Genomic DNA, 25,566 nt, shown 5'->3' with positions numbered 1-25,566 from the left:
TCCATTACTGGCCTCACAAATGCATCAATTAGAAGTTAATGTGATGATACTTTGCTGACTCTCCGTAGTCTCCTTATTAAATCTCATTAACATGAACCATTTATACCTTTATCTCTCTATGACTCACAGAAAAGATGGATACAAAGTTATATGCTTCCACTCTATTCTATAGTATTTCAGCAAAACTCTGGTTGGACTTGGCCAATTGATGAATCTTACAATTTCTGAGGGAAAATTATCAGAATGATCTCTGGGCATTATCAAGATACTGTGTTACCTGCCATTCTCTCTCTTAATATAATCCACAGACTAAAATTTAGCAGCTTGTGGCTGTTCCCTTCAGTGTAGCATGAACAGTTCTTTCAATGAAGAACCCTCGGGCACTATAGCGATTGTTGTCCTCTGTAAGTAACTGGGAAAACTTTTCTGGAGATATTTCACATCCCAAAGGAAATTAAAGGAAAAGGAGGAACACTCTTCTTACTACTTTAAGGGAATGAATAGATAATAAGCACTTAAATTAATGGTAGGTTAGATAAGTGCTCCATGCTTGTTAAATATAGAGCTGCAGAACTGCTTTTGAGAGAGTGTTACTAACTTATAGGCTGTCTTTTAAAATTCAAATTCCCTAAATTGAATCCCTTTTAGTGATGTTTAAAATAGGCATTAAATAAGAAGCATTATGTTACAAAGAGTGGAGTAGCACTCACTGCTTGTTCCCCACTTTATTCTGACTGCCTGATCCCAGCCCATGAGGTATCTTTCCCAAAAAGTATTGATTTCTGCATGGATAAAGCTGACCAATCAGAGACCAAGGTAACAGTGCCTCATTGTCCATGGTCCTATGCTAAATAATGGTTCAAATAGCAGCCAGTGTCACAAAGTTGTGCCTGTCCTTGTTGCACAACCCTGACGGTATAGGCAGAGCACCAATCACAGCATCTCCAGCAACTCAGAGGAAGCACATTCCTTAATTGTTCCATTTCCTGAGATCCTAATAACACAAGTGAGCACTAACTCTGATTTATTACTCTCACCAAATCAAGTAGGAAGAGTTTACTTATTGCTGATTTGACTTCTCTATGTAACTCAAAACAATCTTCTTCTAAGTCATATTGACCGGCAGAGAGTTATTTTGGAAACATGATTACAGTCAGCATCTTGGACAACTTCTATGACTCAAGATTCTATTTTGCAGAGGAGAAAGCTTCTATGAATTTCACATTCCTAGAATTATATCAGTTTGCTCATATTCCAGAAAAATATAATTTTAGTTCAGGATGAAGTGAATACTTTTGAGTTTTACCACCAAATGTATTTATCTCTTGGAGTACCTTTATTTTTAATTTAAAGTTAATATTTATTCCTTATTTGTAAAAATGGCATTTTTTACATTGAATTTAGTAATTGGACAAACAGTCAATGATTACATGATCCCTGATAGGATAGATATACCATCAGTCACATTGTCTAAGGGCTCAGAGGAAGATCATTCCATTTCCCAAAACTCCACACACAAGTAAAATGATGTAGGTGATGTGACTTTGTGGAATAAATTAGTCCATCCAGGTTTACGTGCTAAATGCCTAATGCCCTAAAGTGATGTTATCTGGAAGGGGGTTCTCTGGGAAGTAGTAATTAAGATTAGTTAGGGCATAAGGGTAGGGTTCCCATGATGGGATCAGTGTCCACATAAGAAAGGAAGAGAGGCCAGAGCTCTATCTCTTTCCACCATGTGAGGACACAATGAGAATATAAATCTTCATCTGTGGTTGGCCATCTGCAAGCCAGGAAGAGAGTTCTCCCAGGAACTTTAGCAAGTGGCTTCTCGACCATGAACTTCCAGCCTCCAGAACTTTGAGAAATAACTTCTGTGTAAGTCACTTAGGCTGGGGTATTTGTTGTAACAGCCCAAGTTGACTAATGCATGAATAAAGAGTTTGCTTATTACTTGCTTCTTACTTTACTCTTGAAGCTTGGCCTGTGCCAGCATCTTCCAGATTGGTCTCAATTTCTACATACATTTATCCGACCCCTCATGAACCTTAGTGATGGTCCTTTGTAGACCATAACCCTTTGCTAGTGGTTGGCTCATCAGCCTCTCAGTAAACATTTCCCAAGAGATGATTAAACACATATCATTACTTCTTGTTTACAAAATTTCACTTCTAATATATATTTTCCAAAATGATTTTAAGTTTAACACAAAAATTTATTAGTATTTCAAATTCTTAACTTTGAAGTGTTGACTTACCAATATTCATTGAATTTCAATTTTATATTTATAATACCCAATATAAAATCATTACTTTTGTCACCATAGTTGTTACATTGTTTATACCTATATATTTATATTTATTTATTATTGCTTTCCAAAAACTTAATCTCAATCTCTAGATAAAAAATACTTATTTCTTTGTAACTAATGGTACTATCCAAATCTAATCACTATTAAGATATTTTAGCTAGCATTATTTGCTTTACAAATGAATGATATTCTTATTTTTATATAGTAATTTTATTTTTATGTTGCTTAAATAGTTTTATTCAATGTTTATATTCTACCTCAAGCTGTTGAATAAAATACTTTAATTTGGCTAATTTTTAAATCTCTCTACATCTTATCAAGTGATTTTTAAACTATTTTTCTTTCCAAGAATCCCAGAACTCCAATTCAAAATAACCTATGCACCCCAATGTTCATAGCAGCACAATTTACAATATCCAAGTGTTGGAAGCAACCTAAATGCCCATCAGTAGATGATTGGATCAAAAAATTATTGTACATTTACACAATGGAATACTACACAGCAGAAAGAAAAAAAGAACTACTAAACTTCGCGACAGCATGGATAGAACTCAAGAGTATTATGCTAAGCAAAATAAGCCAGGGGGCGAAAGACAAATACCATATGATCTCACCCATAAGTGGAACCTAACCAACAATACAAAGATGCAAGGAAAATAAGACCAGCAACACTGAAAGGAAAAGAAATCAAGAGAGACAAGAGGGAAGGAGGCGGGGGTGGGGGCAGGAGAAAAAGAAGGGGAGGGGGAAAGTCAAAGAACATATAGCAAGGACTCATGGACAAAACCAAAGGCGAAGGGTTGAGGGAGGGAGGGAAGGGGCAAGGGAAAGTGGTGGGGGGTAGGCAGAGACAAATGTATTTGAAAAAATAAATTAATTTAAAAAAATCTCTTATAATAATCAATTTTCTTTGAAATTTATCATGTTGCCTCTATTATTAGTATATCCTTATTAAAAGCAAAATATTTTATATCTTTACATTTTTATACACAAATTAGTTAAAAAAGAAAATGGAAATTCAGTTTTTAGATTCTTATTTAGTGTTTTTGCCACAATACTATATTTAGTGTCTGATGTCCATAGTTTTAAGAAAAGTATAAAGAGTAATTTGATGTGAATATAATTATATTTTCAAGAACTTTATGTGCAAGAAATTCACTTTTGCTCTGAATGTTATTTGTAGTTTTAGTAACTGGATTATAATGCTGAGATAGAAAGACAGTAGAAAAGCAATTTTAATATGCAGCATTTTAAATTTCTTTTTAATCAGCCATTACATTTTTAATAAACATTGGCCACATACTATTGTAACACCCAACACATTAAGAAAGAATTTGTAGATTTAACAAAGTGTGCATTTAACAAAGAAAATAAGAATCATTTTTCTTACATTTTTAAATACTAATGACTTTGGAGATATGCCTGAGAAGCTCCAAACACTATTTCATCTTTCTCTGAATACAAGAGAATTATACTGTTTCTGTTATTAGCACCAGCCTCACTAACCTTGTAAACAAATTCCATTCCTGGTTGCAGATCTGAGCCTACCTCTCCTATGATGGTTATGGTCTTCCCGTCTCCTATTTAACCTGATGAATCAGAAAATGCTGAATGTAGCATTAGGGAAGAGCTTCCAGGCATCACAACCAGCTTTGCTTTGCTAAAAAATCCCACCGTGCTGGTGGGAGCAGATGGGTGTTCAGCCTTTCTAGGAAATAGCTGAGAGTTGGTAACTAAGGGTCTATTCCTGATCTACTGACAAAGGAATTTCAGTACTTGAAATTTATCCTTCTTAAGTCTGTTAAAATGTTTATCTGAGATACTTATACAATCTGAAAAAATTGGAAACAAGCTAAATGCTAATAAGAGAATAAAGAAAATAATGGCATCGTTTTAGTATTGTGTGACTATTATATACAATAAAATTACTTGACAACATAATAAAATGGATATTCAAATAACAAGTAGTGGCTCTTGGTATGCAAATTATAATGACTTTTTTTCTAATTTACAACATCTTTTTCTAAGTACTAGAAAGAAATGTCAAAGAAAATGTGATATTTTAATGATAATTGTCCTCAGTTGGTATTACACTTTTTCCTTTCTTCATGTGTATGTATAAGCTTTATATGTACATATTCCCTAAAATCTTTACTTTTAAAAAGCTTAATTTGTCTTATTTCAGGAAGGTGTTTAGGGCTTAAAATTGAAACCATCATAACTACAATATTGATCTTTATTCTATACCAAATACACTTGGTGGTTTCTCATGAAAAATAGACATTAGAAGATTCTTGAAGAATCTTCACTGCTCTGGAAAATATAAGTTCTATCTTTCTAAATTGTAGATGGTTTTCTTAAGAATAAATTCAGACCCTTTTTTGGCACTATTTTGGTTTATTTTGTCCAGGAAGATATACTTAGTTGCATTCATTTATTTCAGGTCAGTTTTTCCCTTCTTTCTAATTGTAAATCTAAACAATTTTTATACCAACTTGTTTAATGAAAAAAATTTATCGACATACATGTAGATGAGTTAAAAAATTAGGAAAACAACTGTCCTTTTGAGCACACAGATATTTCTGTATGCCAACTGAATTCTTACAATATCCTTTAATGATTATTCAAATATCAACTGTTTCAAGAATTTTTATCTGGTCTTCTCAAATGGATATGATCTCTCTATTCTTCAGAAATTACAATGCTGTACACCTTGCAGCATTTTCCAGATTTTACCTTATTCTGTAGCATTTATATTAGTACTAGCTGCAGTCTTCAAGTGATTACGTTTAGAGTACAATCTGTTCTTTCTTATTCATTTTCATTCCTTTAATATTTTGCCAGATTCTTGACATAGTATGTATGAATATTGTTGGTTGACTTTCTTGAATACCTGGTATTTCTCATCATTGATATTGTTTTTGTTGCTCATTGTTTGTTCATTATGAGTGTCTTAGTGAATCTAAAATTTAGATTGGAAAATCATGACCACTTAAATTAGGAGAAGGAAGAATATACTGCCCTGTTAATTTTGCTCCAAAAATGTTTTCTCTAAGGCCCAATTTAACATTGCCCATATTTCATAATTAATGTATCCCCTTTAGACTCAAGGGTAGAAATCTGTCTCAGACACAAAGAAAGAGGCTGTATTTATTCAAAACACATTCTTTTTTATTTTACACAGCATTCATCATCTCAGTCTATTTCCATAAGAAAAAGTCTGCTTGTAAGTCCTTATATGGCAGCCAATTGAAATTTTTATTTTTTTCTTCTGAATTATACCTAATATCATTATATCATTGGTAAGTTTTGGGGACCTAAATTATACATAAATAGTCAAATTACTTCTGTTTTACATTTATACAATATTTTTAAAGGACCAGAGCTCTGTTAGCCTTTTTGGGAAGAGCAATCCAGTGAAATGTGGCCCTTAATTTAATTAAGTAAAATTAAAATTCAGTACCTCAACTACACTATCATATTTCAAATCCTCAGTCACATGGAGTTATGGATTTCCTTTTGTATGGTATAGATATAGAATATTTCCATCATTACAGAAATTCTGTGGAGCAGCCATGAGTTACAGTATATCTTTTATTATACAGCAGCCTTCACAAGCACCTAACCCTAGCTCTATTCAAACATCTAACTTAAAAACAAGCAAGCTTTAGGTTAGTTTCATTTTTGCTAAATAATTCTCTTCTCCTTGTCATTTGTTTTGTACTTGTAGCATTTTCTGAACTGTTTCCACTTTTTTCTCAGAATGTAGGCATTTTTCCATCTAAGAGGCCCCTGATTTTCCTCTTTATCACTAGTTTTCAGTATTAAATTGTGATGTGTCTGGCTGTGCTTTTCTTTATGTTTATTCTGATTGGGGTTCAGTGAGATTCTCAGATCTATTAGATTCATAGTTTTCATCAAATTTGGAAAATATTTGGTCATTATGTTTTAAATATTTTTGCCCCTTTGGTATTCCATACACATGTAGGTTAAAGGACTTGACTCTTGTCACATAGGTTATTGATTATTTTTTTTCACATAGGCTCTTGTATTATTTTTTTCCCAGTGTTTTAACTCTGGGAAACATTTCCCACATTTGGTGTGACACATTTTGGATACTTATTCTCTATTTTTATAGCTTCACATTCACAAATCAGTTCTTCTGAAGAGTCTTATCACTTTTAATATCAATCAAATGTATTTTTTATGTTTGATAATATAGTTTTCATATTTACATATTTCATCTTATTCTTTTTTATATCTTTATTTCTCTCCTGGTTTTGGTTCAATTTTATAATTATTGGGGTCTTCTATTTAGAAAATAGCAGTTTTCTATTGGATCCTAAATATTTTGTATTTTACATAAGTGAGTTATACTTTTTAAAGAATTATTGTGCTTTGGAAAAAATTCAGGTGTGTTGATTAGTTTGATCATCTTGAGACTTGTTCTTAAGTTTTATTAGTGAGGTCCCAGAGTACCTTTTGCTGTAAGGACCCTTTACTGTCATTACTAAGGCCCGGTCCTTTACAGTCTAACATTGTGCTGCAGAAAACAATTTGGATTCTACACTGTTGCTAATGGAAACCTGAATTATCCTTGGTCTTTCTGGGTTGGGAACCAATCAGCTCACAGCTTTTTAATAACTCTAATCAACTTTGTGAAGTTCATCTTGCACACATATCTCAGGAATCAACACAGATTTGAGGGACTCCTGAGATGGTTTCTGGTTACTTTTCTGTGCAGCTCTCTTCTGTCTACAAACATGCCCACAATCCCTGCCTTCTCAGATGTTCTGAACTCTGTTCTCTGTCACCTCAGCTCATTAAGTTTGCTTACTTTCAGTTACACACACATATACACAGACCGCAGCTCTGTGACCCAAAATGTTTTCCAGACAGAAAGCTGGGGCTGGACTAGACTTCCCTGTGTTTCTTGTCTGTCAAGCATCTGGGCTCTGCACTGCCTGTGGTTTAACATCTACATGAGCCTGGTTTTCTAGTTGTTCAAGTCAGGAAGGTTCATTCAACCCATTACTCTATCATGGCTGACAGTGGACAGCCTTCTTCAAGAGACTGAAGATTCATAAAACAGAGAAGCCTATGAGCCGAGGCTTGATTTTGCAGTGTTGAAATGGTAATGGACAACACTACCACAAAACTCTTCATTTGTTATAAATACTGATGAGAATTGGCAAGTCAGACTTTGAGCACAAGGTTAGATAAGGATAAATTTTAAAGAGATTAAGAGTCACAACATAGAATTCCACAGTGACTGTCTGGAATTAAATTATGAGAGTCATCCATGGAGTCAAAGGACAGAGTCAGGAAGATTCTGGTGATGTTTACAGTGAGAATTCAGTGAAAGCTGTGCCTTCATATTAAATGTGACATAGAGTCACTATCACAGACCACTGGATTCTGTAATCATGGATCTGTCCTAACCTAACAATTCTTCTGTTTAAATCTTAACCAATTAACCCCTGTCCAGGAAACAAAATTTCAGCCACACAAGTAGTTTATTTTTGAAAATAATGCTATAGTATTTCAAAAAATATCAGATAAGAACAAAAAGAAAATAATATTTCTGTGGATGACATTACTGATGTTGGCCGGGGGGTCGGAGGTAACCATCACTCTATTCCAGAACAAAAAAAAAAAAAAAATAGGTCTCTTAGCTTAATTTTCTCCCTCTGTGTTTTTTTAAGTACACTGGATTATATGAAGAAGCTACATGTTATATATATATATTTTATACACACACACACACACACACACACACACACATCTTGATTTTTCTTGTTTCAGTTGATTCTCAGAGCATTTGTCTTTAGGTATACAATAGCCCAAATTGAAAAAATTTTTTAAAGTTACCAACTCTTTATCCCTTCAACCCTAACATTGAATACCTTGAATAACTCATAAAGAAACCACTAAAATTCAGCTAAGCTGAAACAAAGCAAGGCAGCAATATAATCCTGGTTTGTATTGATGTCATACTTTTTTATGTGAATAACTAAATGCTTATGAAATTCACCTTCTTATAAGGAGATATATGTAATGTTGAGGGTCTAATATTTGTAAACATTTAATAATCCAATATGTAATAGTGAACAGTCTAATTTGGTTGCTCCTGACTTCAAAAGTTGCTGGTTTAAGTGCATAATAAGTTTATTAGTATATCCAGTTTACATGTCTTTAAGACTTCCAGACTTAATGCTCAAATTAGAAATGTCATTTAAAGTTATTTTTTTTAACAAGAGGCACTTTATTTTTATAACTGTAGGGCTGTAAAAGAGTTTCTTTTTATAAAAATATATTTGTCACTGATAAAATATATAATTAGATAATGTTCAACCATGCTTATCAATGTCAGATATATCCTTGTAGAAATTTAATTTCACTAAATTTTAAGTTGATAGATACTTTAAAAGAGACAATTAAAAATAGATGCTTAATAAATATTGTTGAATGAATGAACTTTTAATGCCTTGAAAACTAAACCTGTAAGTGCTGGGGTACTTAGAAATAAAAGTTTTATTCAGCTTAACTAAGCATAATTAAACACTATGCCAAGGTCACAAAATAGTCTTTGGAAACACAAGCCATTTTTATGTAACATAGAAGCTGTTAGTTAAATGAATTAAAAATGACGTTGTGAATAGAAACTTTAACATAGATATCCAGTCTACTAATTTGCTGATGATTGAAAATTTAGCTACATAGGCTGTTTGTTTTGGAAAACTGACATATGATACTGGGTAAATTAAAAAGAATGTACAAAATTCATTTTGTTTAATTTATTTATTTTCAGTCATGTTTTCCTTATGTTTTCTAATTGATTTTTTAACACTATATTTCCTTTCCCACGGCATTTTTTTTAATTTATTTTTTTCAAATACATTTGTCTCTGCTTACCCCCACCACTTTCCCTTGCCCCCTCTCTCCTTCCCTCCCTCAGCTCTTCCCCTTTGGTTTTGTCCATGAGTCCTTGCTATATGTTCCTTGATTTTCCCCTTCCCTTCCTTTTCCCCGCTCCCCTCCCTCCTTCCCGCTTGTCTCTATTGATTTCTTTTCCTTTCCAATATGTTTACCCTTTAAAGAAAATGTAGAGATAAAAATGCATGTTCTTAACAATAAATGGAGGTCACTTATATATTCCATCATCAGGCATTAGCCATGCCGGATGTTCCCTTCGTTGATACAATAAGGCGACGTATTCTACAACTTGCTTCTAAAAAGATGAAAGACTTAAAAAAAAACAAACTACAAAAGGTTTAGTGATTATTCAGGGCTCAATTGTGGATAAAGAAATCAAGAACTCATTTATTTATAACTTTATGCTAAGTGGTTATAAGTATTTTTCTATCACATTCTGCAATGCGGTATTCACTTTTTACCTTACTAAATTTTCTTCTCAAGAAAATCAGTCATACTTAGAGATTTGAAGTTACCTGTTACATATTGAAAAACTATTAAAATCCAGTAATGTCCATTCCATCTAATTATTTATCTTTTGAGCACTTTTTTTTTTGTTTGTTTTAGGATTAAAACAAGGTGACCCAACCATGACCGGCAAAACACAGACCAGCAACGTCACTAATAAGAATGACCCCAAGTCCATCAACTCCCGTGTTTTCATTGGCAATCTAAACACAGCCATTGTCAAGAAAGTTGACATTGAAGCCATTTTCTCAAAATATGGAAAAATAGTTGGATGCTCAGTTCACAAAGGTTACGCATTTGTACAGTACATGAGTGAGAGGCATGCGAGGGCAGCAGTGGCTGGAGAGAATGCCAGGGTCATCGCAGGCCAGCCCCTTGGTAAGTGATGCTCAGCCATGGCTTTCACACTGCTGTTACCATCTCTGCATATACTGGGTGTGGTCTTACTGTATGAGAGCCAGTGGAGTTGTGATATCTAGCTCTTATTTAACCAATTATAGTACTCATATTTTTAAAATTTACAGTATTTTCTTGTTCTCATATTCTTTTACATATACATGTCTACTTTGTTTACACATTTTTAAACTTCAGATCAGTATGCTTGCAATACTTGTTACCTCCATCAATCCTAACAGAAGCAGCAAATAAAAAAAGGCATCATGTTTAACTTGATTTGATTTCAAATGGCATTTATCTTCCAGGAGACACTATGTTATGCAAAAAAAATAAAATAAAATAAATAAAATGAAAAATAAACCCTTAACATACTTGTGAATGCAAGAATTGCCAACCTGTTAGGAATTTTTCTTAGAGTTTATTGGAGCCAAACTTATCATATTGCTGGGAAGCAAGATCTGATGAAATGTGCTGGAAAATGACAGTTATACAGACTTTTTTTATATACTTGGAATTAAAGAGGGGAAATAAAAAAGATTACATGAAGGTGGGGGAAAACCCGGTACAGAATAGCTAACAAGATTATGTTTTTCCTCCTGAGTAGTTACATTTCAGAGGGGGTCTGAAAAAGAGGATTACTTCTGGCATTTCAAAGATGTGTGAATGTAAATGCACAAGACCAATGGAGAGGACTTGCTCAAAAACTTTTCACTAAGAAAGTTATAGGCCTGGGCTGTGACTACTCACCATGACCTGCCCAGCCAAGAGGAATTTATAATGAGGACACCCTGTGAGGTTACTTTCGGTTACTGGACATGTGAGATTATTATAAGGTCCATTTTTAGTTTTCATACTTATACTATTTGCTTTTGGGGGGCTAATGTATTTTCCTCATGGTTTGTTTTTACTTTTTAGGAATCTGGAAATAATGTGGATCAAATGCAATCCATTGTTCTTTTCCACAGGAAGTTTAGGGATCCCCCTTACATACCAAAGGCAGGAAGCCAGGGTTAGATCAATAAACAGGGGTATCTTTTCTCCACTGTGGTGCAACAGGTGTGTTGAAGAAGGTGAACACATAAAACCAGCTAAATCAATTTAAGGCCAAGTTTCCTTTTCTGTATAATACCCATGGGCATGATATTCTATTTTAGAGAGGCTCGTCAGGTAGACCCTCTTTGGGGAAGTAGAGTTTGAGCACAGCCCACAATAAAGCAGGGAGCAGATAATTAGCAAAGACCTATCCTGAGAACAGAGAAAATAGAAAATCCAAAGCCAAGGTAGAAGCAATCTTGGAATCTGTGAGGCATAGCAAGTTCACCAGTATTACCAGTAGTCAAGAAGGTAAAGAGAATTATTAGATAGAGCTGAGGATGTAGTGATGTAGAATTATGGGACAAGGTAGAATTGGTAAAGAAGATAAATCTTATTCTGGGTGAGATAGAAAAGTATTGGAGGTTTAAGAGCAGGTTCGTGGCACAATCTCATTTATGTTTCTCAAGGATTCCATGACGAGTGGAAAGAGGCAGACCAGTTCTAGGGTTATTCCATAGTCTAAATGAGAACCAATGGTGGCTTGTGTGAAATAGCTATTGGTAGAGATTTTGAAGGTGACAGGATTTGGGACATATTGAGAACAAGAAAGGTGATGGTGAGTTATATTTGGAGTGTTGGGAAAGGAGAAGAATTAGAGTTGACCCCTAGGTTTCTGTTTGAAAAATTGGATAAATGAGGGTTCAATTTATTGTTTTGGAAAGCATGTGGGTGACATAAGTTGAGGATATAGGAAATCAAGGGTTTGTTTTGGGCATTTGAAGCTCAGATGCCTTTAGATGTCCAAAAGATCATGTTGTATAATCAGTTTGGTGCATGGATCTGGTCATAAATTATGGAATCACTGCGGTATTCATTATATTTTCCCTCATGTAAAAATGGATATTTTTATCTATATATTAATTACAAAATAGTTTCTTTTAAATATATTTTATTTCAGAATGTATTCCTTTCTTTGAAATAAACTGTATAATTTCTTGGACATTAGGCATAATTCTGATTATTGTCCATGATTGAACAGGTACGATGTACAAGATCCCTAATTAGATAAGAAAGAGTGGATTATATTCATTTTCCAGTTCTGAAAATTTACCTCTTTTTGCTATTTTTCAGTCTATTCTCTCCAAAAAGGAAAAATATAAAAATCTAATCATGTCACTGTCTCATAAACTTTCAGTGATTTCTCAGTGTTCTTAGGAAAAAAGACTGAACCCCTTCCTGTGGCTGACACTTTGTATGTGATTTATTTCTTGCTCATCTGTGTTTTTATATCCGTATCCTCTCAGCCTTGCTTGGTCTTCATCCATGTTGACTTCTATGTATTCTCTAAACAAGTCACTATTTTTCCCTCCCCAGGACTTTTGTATGTGTTGTTTGACTATGTGGAATGTTCTTCCTACCAAGCTGCATACCACCTCACCTCTCCCCAACTTCTTCACTTGCCTCACTTGACTATTCATCCTTTAGATCTCAGATCAAGTGACAATACTTAATAAAACCTTTTTTGATCCCTTAAGCCAGTTGGAATGTTTTACTTTCCTTTGTTCTTTTCCTTTGTTCTTTTGTGTCTTCTTTTCAAATATATTTCTAAATTTACTGTTCAGTCATTGGTATTCATTTCTTCTCCCTCTAGGCTAGTTGAGAGCATTAACTATATCTGTTTACATTAATCTTCTTAGCATGTAGCAGAGTGCCAATGTTTCCATTATGTGTGGGGAAAGAAAGGTTGGATGGCTGGTGGAATGGATGGAAATCACTAAAGGGCTCTTCACTACCCCTTCACAACACAGTAAGATGAAGACAGAGAGGGAGCAGGAGAAAGGGGAAGAGGAGAAGGAGGAGGAGGAAGATTGGGGCAGGAGCAAGATCTCTGGAAAGTGAGAAACTACAACTCTAAAAAGAAGGCACTGTGGTCTCCTTTTGGGGCAACCAGATATTCAGTATTTCTAAAATCAGCACACCACAGGGAGCTAGTAGGCCAGATCCAATTTTTAAAAATATAACTCAGTCTTCAATAGCATCAAATATTAATATGTCTATATTTTACTCAAAGGTTATAGTATATGATGTATTGGTTTAAAGAAATATTTTGTCACAGAAGACTTCATCTATATTTCTTAGAATGGCATCCTTTTGTAGTTTTGTTACTAATGGCTAGATATTTCCTTAGTATTTCATCATTGTCACAACTCTCTCAGGCACAGATTATCTTCTTTGATTTTTACAATGCTAAGAAATAACTGATAGGGATTCTTATGCCTATTCTGCTGCTAGGAACTGAAGCTCAGAAATTAACTTACCTTGTATCACATGAACAGTGGTGTAGGATATCACACTCACACTTTCTGACCCTAATCATTTCCACTTTTTATTCTTGCCAGCAATTTTTTTTCATATCAATATCTCAGTAGAGTGTCTGTGTACTTTATCATCCAAGCTAAGATACTTCTGGGAGTAAGAAGGGATGCTATTAATGATTATGCCATGACATGAGACTTAAACCAGAATGATCCTGTGTGAACTTGAATGCATGGTCTTAATTATCTACTGCATTTGTACTTGAAGCAGACTGTCAACTAACCTGATCTTTCTCATACAACAAATATTGTATAGTATGTTATACAATACAGTATAAAGTAGGCCATCCTCAGAATCAGGTATAAAACCTGATATTTCAGTAGTTAATAGAATAAGAATAGAAATTTATTTCTTCCCCACATAAAATAGTGAGTTTTTGCACAATAAAATAAACCATCAACAAAATGAAAAGGCAAGCCACTGCATGGGAGAACATATAGAAAGGACCCATGAACAAAGCCAAAGGAGGGGTAGGACTGAGGGTGGGAGTTGGGATGGGTGGGGCAGGGGAAAATGGTGGCAGGAAAATGGAGACAACTGTACTTGAACAACAATAAAAAATAAATAAATAATCACACTGAAACATTACCTCACACCTATCAGAATGGCTCTAATCAATACAACAAATATTGACAAAGTTATCGAGAAAAGAGACCTCTCTTGTACTGTTATTGGGAATGCAGATTGGAATAGCCACTGTGGAAAGCCGTATGGAGATTGTTCAAAAAGTTAAAAGTGTAACTACTTTTTAACCTAGTGATCCCACTTCTAGAAATATATTCGAAGAAACCTGAAGCACTAATTTAAAAGAATATATGCATCCCTGTGTTCATTGCAGCCTTATTTACAATAGGTAATATCTGGAAACAGCACGTGTCCATCAGTAGATGAATGGGTAAAAAAATCTGTAGTACATTTACACAATGGTATACTACTCAGATTAAAAAAGAAAGAAATCTTACATTTTGTGACAGCATGGTTGGACCTGGGGAACATATGCTAAGTGAAATATTGTAAGACAGTCAGAGAAAGACAAATACCATATTATCTCTTTTATATGTGTAATCTAATCAACAAAATAATTTTAAAGAACAAAGTAGAAACAGACTCATAGATACTAGAACACACTGACAGCTGTCAGAGTGACTTTGGGTAGTGAGTACATAATGCAGTACGCAGATGATGTTTTTTTGAGTTGTACAGTTGAAATCTGTATGATTTTATTAAAAAGTGTCACCCCAATAAATTCAATTTTTTAAAAAAGAAGCTCTGACCAGGTGATTTAGTTGGTTGGAGTGTCATCCTCTACACCAAAAAGTCTCAATTTTGATTTCTGGTCAGGATATATATCAGGGTTACAGATTCAATTCTCTTTGGGGACATGTACTGGAGATAGTCTATTGATGTCTCTCTTACATTGATGTTTCTCTCTCTCTCTCTTCCCTCCCTCTCTCTCAAAGCAATAAACATGTCCTCAGGTGAGGATTTAAAAAAAATTAATTGAAAAAAAGAGAGAAGCAATCAATGCCCCAAGGAGGACACAGAGTCGGGTGGGGTGAGATAAGATGGGATGGAGGCTCTATTCTCTTTCATCCATGGGTCAGGCTGTAGAAAATTCTGGCATCTTTCAGAGAGTAGCTACCAGGAATGTGGGAGGAAGTCAAACCAGCGGATGCTTGAAGAGCATAAGGCTGGAGCCCTGGGGGAGGGGCTTTCTCTTCAAGTCTGGAGGTGATGCTCACCTGTCTGTTTCCCTTCTGCTGACCACACCTACACAGAGGTGGGGCTGGGCATCATCTCCTATGGTAACCCTGGAAGCAGGAAGAATATAAACCTGTAATGGGTTTGTTACAAGCTATTTGCTGAATGTTTTATATTTATTTTTTTGTTGAAATATTATCAACAATAAAATGATGACTATATTTTGCAGTTTCTGGCAAATTATATCTACCAATGTGGTCTTTAGAGCAGTGTTTCCTAATCTTGGAAGTATTGAAATTTGGGACCATCATTTTGGGGGCCAGTCTTGTGCATTTTAAAATGTTTAAAGCATTCCTGACTTCTACCCACTGGATGCCAGTAGCATCCCCTCCCAATAGTGACAGCTAAAAATGTGTTCAAGATGTTACCAAATGTCATCTGGGTGACAAATCATACTACTTTATTTTAATCATAACAAAATAAAATCTTTTAATTCAGAAATCTTTTATAATAATTTTAATCAAGATAAAGTATGTAAAAACAATGCTTTGCATAAATTAGCAAAAACATAATTTATAATAAGGATAATAAACAAATAAACACACAAATAATAAAGATAGATCTTTTCCAGTTGTCCAGAAAACAAAACTGAGTATATGCATTTCAGAACAATTACCATAAAGTGTTTATAACTGTATCTTACTTACAACTCGTATCACCGGTTTGTCTTAATCTTTAATAACACAAACACCAAAAATAAATTGATCTGGCTATAGAGTTGACATGTTTTTATGTTTACTTGTTTTAAATAGAAATATAAATAGTTTTTTAATTCTTTTATTTCTTCACATCTTTAATACCTTTTAGAGATGTGATTTTTTAAAAAATTTCTTGACCATTCCTATATCCCTGTTTTCTTTTCTTTTTTAATTGTTTATTCCATTACAGTGGTACTAATTTTTTCCCTTTTGCCCCCCTCCACCCAGCCTACTCCTCTGGCCCACAATCAATTCCCTCTCTGTTGTTCATGCCCCTAAGTCATTCATACATGTTCTTTGACTAGTTCCTTTCCCTTCCTTCCACCATTCCCCACCTTCTCCTTCCCTTCTTATAGCTATCAGTCTGTTGTATGTTTCCATGTTTCTGGTTCTATTTTTCTCATTAGTTTATTTTGTTCATTAGATTCCCGTTATAAGTGGTGTCATATGGTATTTGTCTTTTGCCAACTGAGTTATTTCACTTAGTGCAATACTCTCCAGTTCCGTCCATGCTGTCATAAAAGGTAGCATTTTCTTCTTTCTTTCTGCTGCATAGTATTCCATTGTACAAATGTACCACAGTTTTCTAATCCTTTCATCTCCTTATGGGCACTTGGGCTGTTTCCAACACTGAGCTATTGTAAATAGTGCTGCTATGAATAGAGAGGTGCATAAGTTCTTTTGAATTGGTGTCTCAGGATTGTTAGGGTATATTCCCAGAAGTGTAATTGCTGGGTTATAAGGCAGTTCCATTTTTAATTTTTTTCATTAAATTCTTGCATTCAGATATTTCAGATCACTGCTAAAAATTGAAGACAAAGAAAACCTTTTAAAAGAGTTAAGTGAAAAATACTGAGTTCTGAGGCTATTCAGATGCTCAGGATAATGTTGAAATATATATTTTTCAACAATACCACTAAAATCTTGTTAAAGCAAAGAAAGTAAGACTTACAGCATCCCTGGGTGATGTTTTCTCTAACAAATATATTAGCCCTTTTATTTCATCCATCCCACTCCATTTTGGTTCATATTATTCTCCTGTACACATGACTTCAGGTACAAATGAGATGCATTGTCTGCACATGTAGTAAGGACACATTGACAGAGAGTCAGGGCTACACTGCTGAGCACCAGTAATCAGTTGGACAATGTGGTCTACTGTAGAACCTCTTGAGAAGTATACAGATCTCATGGGGACTTCTAAGACATGAAAATATCATTAAAAATATCCCAAGAATGCTGCAGATTATGAAAACACTTTTAGCAAGGCATTATTATGTAAACTGATTACAATTTGTACTGATATAAAAAGAAAAAAAATGTTTTAGCTTTTGCCTTAACGTCTAGAGAACATATTGCCTTTATACTTCCTCAGCTTGCTAGTTTAACAAAGCTTTCAGTTCCCTAAATATAAATTGTAAATTAATCCTTTAGTTAGGTTCAACATTAGCTATAAGGAGAATAAGAATTTGGAGTTAGTAAATATTTGTATTTTTCTTCCTTTGAAACTATTACCACTCCAGCTTTCTTTGTGTACTAAAAAATGTCCAACACATCTCTATATTTTAAACTACCAATTTTATAAAATATTTTATATTACACAAATAATCAAAAGTGGTTATCAATTGCAGAATGTTATGTTTAGATGAACTTTATGTTTGTTTTCAAAACCTATTTACAAGACTATGAAGGGCCTTGAATAGTATACGTGGGCAGAGGAGTAAAGAATTGTTGCAATACTTAAAACAGGGTATTCAGTATAAGTTACTCTTTTCTGTGGTTGACAAAAATATTTTGCCATTTTAAGCAGTTGATTTTAGCAATAATGTTTTGTTTATATATTATTTTCTGCTATCAAACTTGTCAAAGACATTTAGAATACATTCTATTACATTTTAAAAACTGCCTTTCCAATATCTTTCATGGACACTAGAGAATCGATTTCATTAATCCCATTTTACAAATAAGGAACCCTACAATGTACTGAATGGTAAAGAGAGCATGTTTTCATGAAGACAAAAGTTTTTGAACTTTCTTCTAATATTTTTCAAAACTACTGTAAATTACCATTAATTCTACTCTCCAAAGCACACATATACTATCTGGGAGTTGTTCAAGAAGTCTCCATTGCCTTCCCTCTTCGTCCTTATCCTCTACTGTTCTCAGAAAGTATTAGAAACAGCACTTTGTGGGCTGCAAAACCCAATACACATTTTGGATTTTCAGTAATTAAACAGAGATACTTAATATGCTGTAAACAAATGCTAATTAGCAAGCATCCATAATAATGTGAATTATAGAACTAATGGTCCGTCAGCCAAGGAGATGCCTGTCCCCATATGTGATGGAAAGCCTGGGGGATTTCCTTGATGCCTCTAAAATTGGTTATTGGACTCAGTGGCTGAACCTAAATTAGCAGAAGCAGTGGAGGTAGATATGTCTGTGAGCAATTTATTCACCATCACTGGAAACTCCCGAGCAACATTTAGAAGGATCTTATAAGTTCTAACTTGTTCTAATTTATCCTCTACAACAAAGTTGGACATAATACTATATGAAATACAATACCTCATGTTATCTTTAATCCTGTTAATAAAATATCCAAAAATCACCTGTGAACTCATTTCATAATACTGTAATAATAGGAACATTTATTCTTCTCACAGTATGATTGGAATTGTATTACACTTTTGCCAAAATGTGCTAAGCTGTAAAGGTGCATAGAAAAACAAAGCCTCACCAAAATTAAATTAAACTAAAATGTAAAGTAAAATAATACAATAAAATAGATGACCTCCCTTGGAAAATATGTTATATGTATGACGTAACATACAATAGAAGGTGGAAAACACCGAAATTGAAATTTTATCAAAAGTTTATGAAAGGTGGTGGTTAAGAGTAGAGGCTCTGGACCCTCCTATGTTAGAATCCTAGCTTTCTACTTATCACTGCATAATTTGGGGCACATTACTAAAGTTCTTGGTGCTATTTCCTTATCTGTAAAATGGAGATAATTATAAAAGGACCCATCTCTTAAAGTTGTGAAGATTATATGCATCCATGTATGTAAAGTTTTTAAAATGTTGCCCGGGGCATGTGAAATGCTATAAAAACCAAAGGGAAGTGGAAAGACTAGGCATTCAATTAATCTTATTGTTTATGTTTCTCAATACCTTCTAAAAATGAAGTCAAAAAGCTAGAGTCCTATGGAGGCATTTATCCTGTGCAAGAATTTATCCATCATGGGCTTTGTTTTCTTTGTATGTGAGGAGAAGGCCCCCAAGAACCCTAATTTTCATTATGGTTTATGATTTTTCTGTCCCGTTAAAGAAATCTTTACCTAATCTGTGGTCATGAAGACATCCTTTTATATTTCCTTCTAAGGGGTTTTGTTTGTTTGTTTGTTTTACCATTCACATTTAGATTTTAATACATCTCAAACTGAATTTTTTGCATGGTGCATATTATTGAATTAATTACTTCACCTGAATATCCCATCAACTCTATTTTTGCAGAAAACTATTCTTTCCTCACTTCCCTGAAATGTCATTCTGGACATAGAACAAATAGTATATTATATATACTTATATTGTTGGGGAGGAAATATTTTTCTTCTACACTTTCAGGTTCCTTGGCCAGCCTAATAATCAAATTAACATAGGACTGATTAACAGGAGGAAAAACATTTTAATTTTGAACATACAGAAGCTTCATAAGAAGATAAGGGCAAATAGGTAATCAGGCAGTTGGGGCTTAGATACCATTCTGAACCAAGGAGAACAAGGAGGGACCTGGGACATCAAATGGGAGGGAGACAGTTCTCACAGAGGTGGAAAAACAAATGTTTGCCCTGCCCTGAAGACAATGGAACACAAGTTTGCCATGTTATCCAAACCCTGCCGTGTCACCTCCTACTACTGAAACCCCATATTCCTAGTATTTATATTTGCTGATAGTGCTCTTGAATATACATGTATGTACACATATAAAATATATACATATACATATATGATATATATTATAGAACATATTTTACATGGAATTATATATAGAATTTCATTTAACATCAATTTATGTTTATAATATAATATATGCTATAGTCATTATGTCATAATTAGTGCTGATAATACTATAAATGGCACCATCTTGAACATTTCATTTTCTAGTTGTTCATCACTAGTGTATTTAATATACTCATAGATTTTCTTAATTCACTTACTAATTCTAAAAGCTTATTCTCTGGTTTAGTTTTTTGGGCTTTTTTGGATATTTTATGTGTACAATCATGTCTCTTACAAATAACACTTTTTATTCCTCATCTTCCAATAAGCATACATTTTTTTCCTTTGTTTTGCATTGGCTAGTGCTTCTAGAATAATACTGAAGAGTTGTGGTGGTCATAGGTATGTTTTTCTTATTACATAAGAAAACTGTCAATATTTTGCTATTATCATTTGCTACAGGATTTTAGTTTTGTCAATGTCCCTATCATGTTAAGGAAGTTTTCTTTATACTTCTAGCTGGCTATTAATTTTTAATGAACCTTATTCAGTACTTTTCCTGTGTATATGGAAATTAATATTTGTTTTTTTCTTTATTCTGTTAATATGAAGAATTACAATTAATCTTTGATGTGTTACATCAGTTTCAAACTTCTGGAATCAAACACGACATAGTCATAAAGTGTATAATGTATGTGTATATATACACACGCACACTATACATATATACACTATATATACTATATACTATATATACATATATATGCTATACATATATACTAATATGTATAGTATATATATTATATGTAGTGTGTGTGCATATACACACACACACACTATACATTTTTTGTACATAGAGTGTATATTTTTACCTCCATATTCATAGTAGGGTTTAGAGATTGGCCTGCAATTTTTATTCTTGCTATGTCCTTTCCAATTTTGCTTTTAAGGAGATGCTGGACTCATAAAATGAACTAGGAAGTACTCCTTCTTTTCCTTTCTCTGGAGTTTGTATATGATTCATATTATTTCTTCCATAGCTATTTGGAGAATTCACAAATGGTGCCATTTGAGCTGGTAGTATTTTAAGGAAAGATCGTTAATGCAAACTTAGTAGTTTTAACAGAGGTTGGACTATTCAGATTTTTAAAATTATTCTTGTGCCAGCTTTTGAGACAGAAATTTTCCAAGGGATATGCTGAGTTGATATATATTTTCAAATATATGGACATAAACCTGTTCATTGTATTATTTCATTTTATTATCATTAGGAGCTTTAAGTGATGTCTATTTGCTAATCTTAATGTTGAGCATTTTTGGCTTAACTCCTTCTTCTTTAGTCAATTTAGTCATTTATTGAAATAACTGCAAACTGGAATTGCAAATAAATATTGGAGTAATCACCTGGAAAACAATGGAACGATAGTGGGAGAGGAGCCTTGGAGCCGCAGACAGTGGATTCCACTCTCTGACATCCCAATGGGTGAGAAGTGGGGTGGAGGCTTGAGAGGGTGGGCTGGGTACCCACGGGCACTGGCACCAGAGGGACATTGAAACTGCCAGTTAACTTCCCCTGAGAAGAATGGGATCTGAACCATAAACAGGGACCCCTAAACTACAGCAGCTAAAACAAAGAAAATACAGACAAAACGCAACTCCGAAAAGCTTAGGGACGCTCTCTGCCAGAGACAGGTGGCTGGGGATGCAAAGAGACATTTAAAGGGCCAACGCAAAAATTGCAGTGGCAGCCACCCTCCCTGATCTCTGGGTAGAGGCGGCAGCAGGGTGGGCTGGTGCCTGGGAAAAGACTGGTGAGGAAAACTTTGTGAGGAGAACAGACACAGCTGCTGGCCGGTGGAGCCCAGGTAATAACGCACATCCCAATCTGCAGCTACCATCTCGCTCAGGCATAAGGGAATCAATTAACCTGCCTTTTGTGCGCTCTGCACACAGCTTGTGCATGTGAGCTGGGGGACTGAGTGCAGACTGGCTGGGAGAGCCTTGAGGAGAGACTGGAGACAGAGGTGTTCGGGAAAGAACGGGAGGAAGAACAAGGGAGTCCCGACTCCTTCTTACTGAAGTCTCCATTGCGTGGGAAGAAGCCACACCCCCAAAGAGCCAAAAGCCGAAAAGCACACATAGACACCCCAAAAACACCCAGTGCAGGCGTGCACACTTGCGCTGAGTGACCGCCGAGGGTTGGCGAGCCTGTGTGTGAACCACGCGGGCTGGTGAACGCTTGCACCGAATGGCAAGGCCTCCCACAGATTGGCACCGATATGGCCTGTGAGGGAGTTCAAAGAGTGGCAAGGGCAGGCGTATATTGACCCACACGTCTGCAATTGCGGAGCGGTCCACAAAATTAGTAGATGCCCGGCTGAAGGGGTCACAGAGCTGCCCAGAGTCCCTGGAGGAGAGACTGGGAGACAGGATTAACGGGAGAGTCCTGGAGCTGAGTTCCTCCCATTTCCTTAGTCTCCATTTGGTGAGGGCAGGCAATGCAGCCAAAGAGACAAAAACAGGGGAAACACTCAATAGAAGACCCTAAACTGACCAGTGCTAGGGAGCTCGCCAGCTGGGGGGCCAGAGGAGGACGTCAGGTCGCGAATAAGCCCCCTGGTCTGGGGCAAGCACATGCGAGCCCAGGCAGCCGGGGGATCCTACCCACCCCCCCGCCCGGGGAGCACGCTCAGAGAGCCGGGGTGAGAGTGCAGAGCGATCCAAAAAACAGTCCAGCCCTGACTGAAGGGGTCACAGAGCTGCCCCAGGCAGGAGTCAGACACAGACAGTAGACTCTTGGAAGGCTCAAACAAACAACCCAAGGTCATATAGAGTCAACAACTGACATCATCAGAGGAAGGCCCAGAAAGAAAAGTAAAGGACAAAAATAAATAAATAAATAAATAAAAAGACCCACCTACTACCATAGAAGTTTAATAGACAAACTCAGGAAATCTAGACAGCACAATTGAAGCAGAAGCAAAAATAAATTAAAAAAAATAAGTAAATTACTTAACAGACTCTCACAAAAATGGGAAGAAAAAGAAGTTCCTTCCAAATGAGTGGAAAAAGGGACTCCCCACAGAGAGAGCTAAATGAAATAGAGGCAAGGGAACTATCAGATATTAAATTCAAAACAATGGTTCTAAGGATGCTCAATGAGCTCAGCCAGCTCAAAGATAACTATGAGAAACTGCAGAGAAACTATCAGGATCATACAGCAAACTATATCAGCCTGGAAAAGGACATAGAAACTATCAAGAAGACACAAGAGGATATGAAGAATACCATTTCTGAATTGAAGAACACACTAGAAGGAATCCAAAGCAGGCTGGATGAAGTTGAGGATCGGATTAGTGAGATGGAGGATAAGGTAGAAAGAAGCTCCCAGAAAGAACAAGAAATGGAAAAAAGACTCAAAAAGAATGAAGAGTCATTTAGGGAAATGCAGGACAACCTGAAATGGAATAGTATCCATATAATAGAGATACAAAAAGGAGAAGAAGAGGAGCAAGGGATAGAGAACCTCCTCGAAAAAGTAATGATGGAAAATTTCCCCAATTTGAGGAGAGAAAGGCTCTCATGGATCCAGGAGGCACAGAGGACCCCACTCAAGAGGGACTCAAAGAGGTCAACTCCAAGACACATCACCATTAAAATGGCAACTACTAAAGAGAAAGGAAGAGTCCTCAAGGAAGCAACGGAGAAGGAGAAAGTAACATACACGGAGGCCCCGATATGTCTAGGAGCTGACTTCTCAACAGAAACACTACAAGCCAGAAGGGAATGGCAACAAATATTCCAAGTCATGAAAAGCAATGGCCTACAGCCAAGGCTGCTCTACCCAGCTGGGCTCTCCATTAAAATAGAAGGGGAAATACAGAGTTTCCCAGACAAGACAAGGCTAAAAGAATACATCTCTACCAAACCAGCACTCCAAGATATGCTACAGGGACTGGTTTAAGCAGATGAAGGAAAAGAATGAGAGAGAGAGGAACACAGGTACAAATAGAAAAGATGAGTAAGTTTCTATCAGTAATATCTCTCAATGTGAATGGACTAAATGCCCCAATCAAAAGACACAGGGGTAGCTGAATGGATAAGAAAACATGACCCACACAAATGCTGCCTCCAAGAGACCCACCTCAGAGCAAGAGACCTACACAGATTGTAAGTAAAGGGATGGAAAAAAATATTCCAAGCCAATGGCCATGAGAAAAAGTCTGCGGTTGCCATACCTGTATCAGACAAAGTAGATTTCAAAACAAAGGTCATAAAAAGACACCCAGAGGGGCACTTTATAATACTAAAGGAAGACTCTATCAAGAAGGCATCAACATTCTAAACTTATATCCTCCTAATATAGAAGCCACTAAGTTTATAAGGAAATTGTTGGATGACTACAAAAAAGACATAGACAGCAACACACTAATAGTAGGGGATTTCAACACCCTACTGTCAAAAATGGACAGATCTTCCAAACAAAATATTAAAAACATATTGTGCAGCTGAATGACACACTGAATCAAAGAGACTTAACTGACATATAGAGAATCTTACATCCCAAAGAAGAAAAATACACATTCTTTTCAAATGTTCATGGCAGTTTTTCAAAGATAGACCACGTGATAGGACACAAAGCAAACCTCAGCAAATTTAGGATAATTGAAATAATACCAAACTTTTTCTCGGACCACAAGGGATTGAAACTGGAAATCAACCGCAAAGAGAAACTTCAAAAACTTGCAAACTCATGCAGACTGAACAGTACACTATTAAACAATGAATGGGTCAATAATGATTTAAAAGAAGAAATCAAAATATTTCTGGAAACAATGAAAAGGGACAGACTGCAGTCCAAAACCTATGGGACACAGCAAAGGCGGTCCTGAGAGGGAAGTTCATAGCAATACACGCTTACCTAAAAAAGATAGAAATATTTCAAATGAAAGACCTAACACTACAACTTCAAGAACTGGAGAAAAAACAGCAAATAAATCCCAGAGCAAGTAGAACGAAGGAAATAGTCAAGTTTAGAGCAGAAATGAATGACATAGAGATGAAAAGAACAATTCAAGGATCAACCAATCCAGAAGCTGGTTCTTTGAAAAGATAAATAAAATTAACAAGCCTTTAAGCAGACTCATCAAGAAAAAAAGGGAGAGGATCGAAATCAACAATATCAGAAATGAAAGAGGAGAAATAACAACTGATACCACAGAAATACAAAGGATTGTCAGAAACTACTATGAAAAATTATATGCCGAGAAATTTGAAAACCTGGATGAAATAGACTAATTTTTAGAAAAGTGGAATCTTCAAACACTGAAGAAGGAAGAAACAGAAAGCTTGAACAGACCAATAACAGCTGGGGAAATAAAAGCAGTCATCAAGAAACTCCTGGCACACAAAAGCCCATGGCCGGATGGTTTCACAGGAGAATTTTTCAAAACATTTAAGGAAGAGCTAACCCTTGTTCTTCTCAGACTATTCCAGAAAATCCAAGAGGAGGGAAAACTCCCAGACTCTTTCTATGAGGCCAGCATCA

The 25,566-nt window shown here is 35.5% G+C and overlaps 1 protein-coding gene across 1 annotated transcript in view; it reads left to right on the top strand.

Moving 5' to 3' along the window:
• Window positions 1-9,855: 9,855 nt before the first annotated feature.
• RALYL (RALY RNA binding protein like) overlaps window positions 9,856-25,566 on the top strand; it is a 427,107-nt gene continuing 411,396 nt past the window's right edge. Inside the window, exon 1 of the mRNA XM_054595861.1 lies at window positions 9,856-10,129. Within this exon, the coding sequence (XP_054451836.1) occupies window positions 9,874-10,129 (256 nt within the window). The 5' untranslated portion in view covers window positions 9,856-9,873. The remainder of the gene's footprint in view (window positions 10,130-25,566) is intronic.

This window comes from Pteronotus mesoamericanus, unplaced genomic scaffold (genome assembly GCF_021234165.1).
Source record: "Pteronotus mesoamericanus isolate MK-2021 breed Mesoamerican mustached bat unplaced genomic scaffold, CSHL_Meso_final scaffold_54, whole genome shotgun sequence".
NCBI lineage: Eukaryota > Metazoa > Chordata > Mammalia > Chiroptera > Mormoopidae > Pteronotus > Pteronotus mesoamericanus.
The sequence above is the reverse complement of the archived record's forward strand: the minus strand, read 5'-3'. Positions and strand labels throughout refer to the sequence as shown.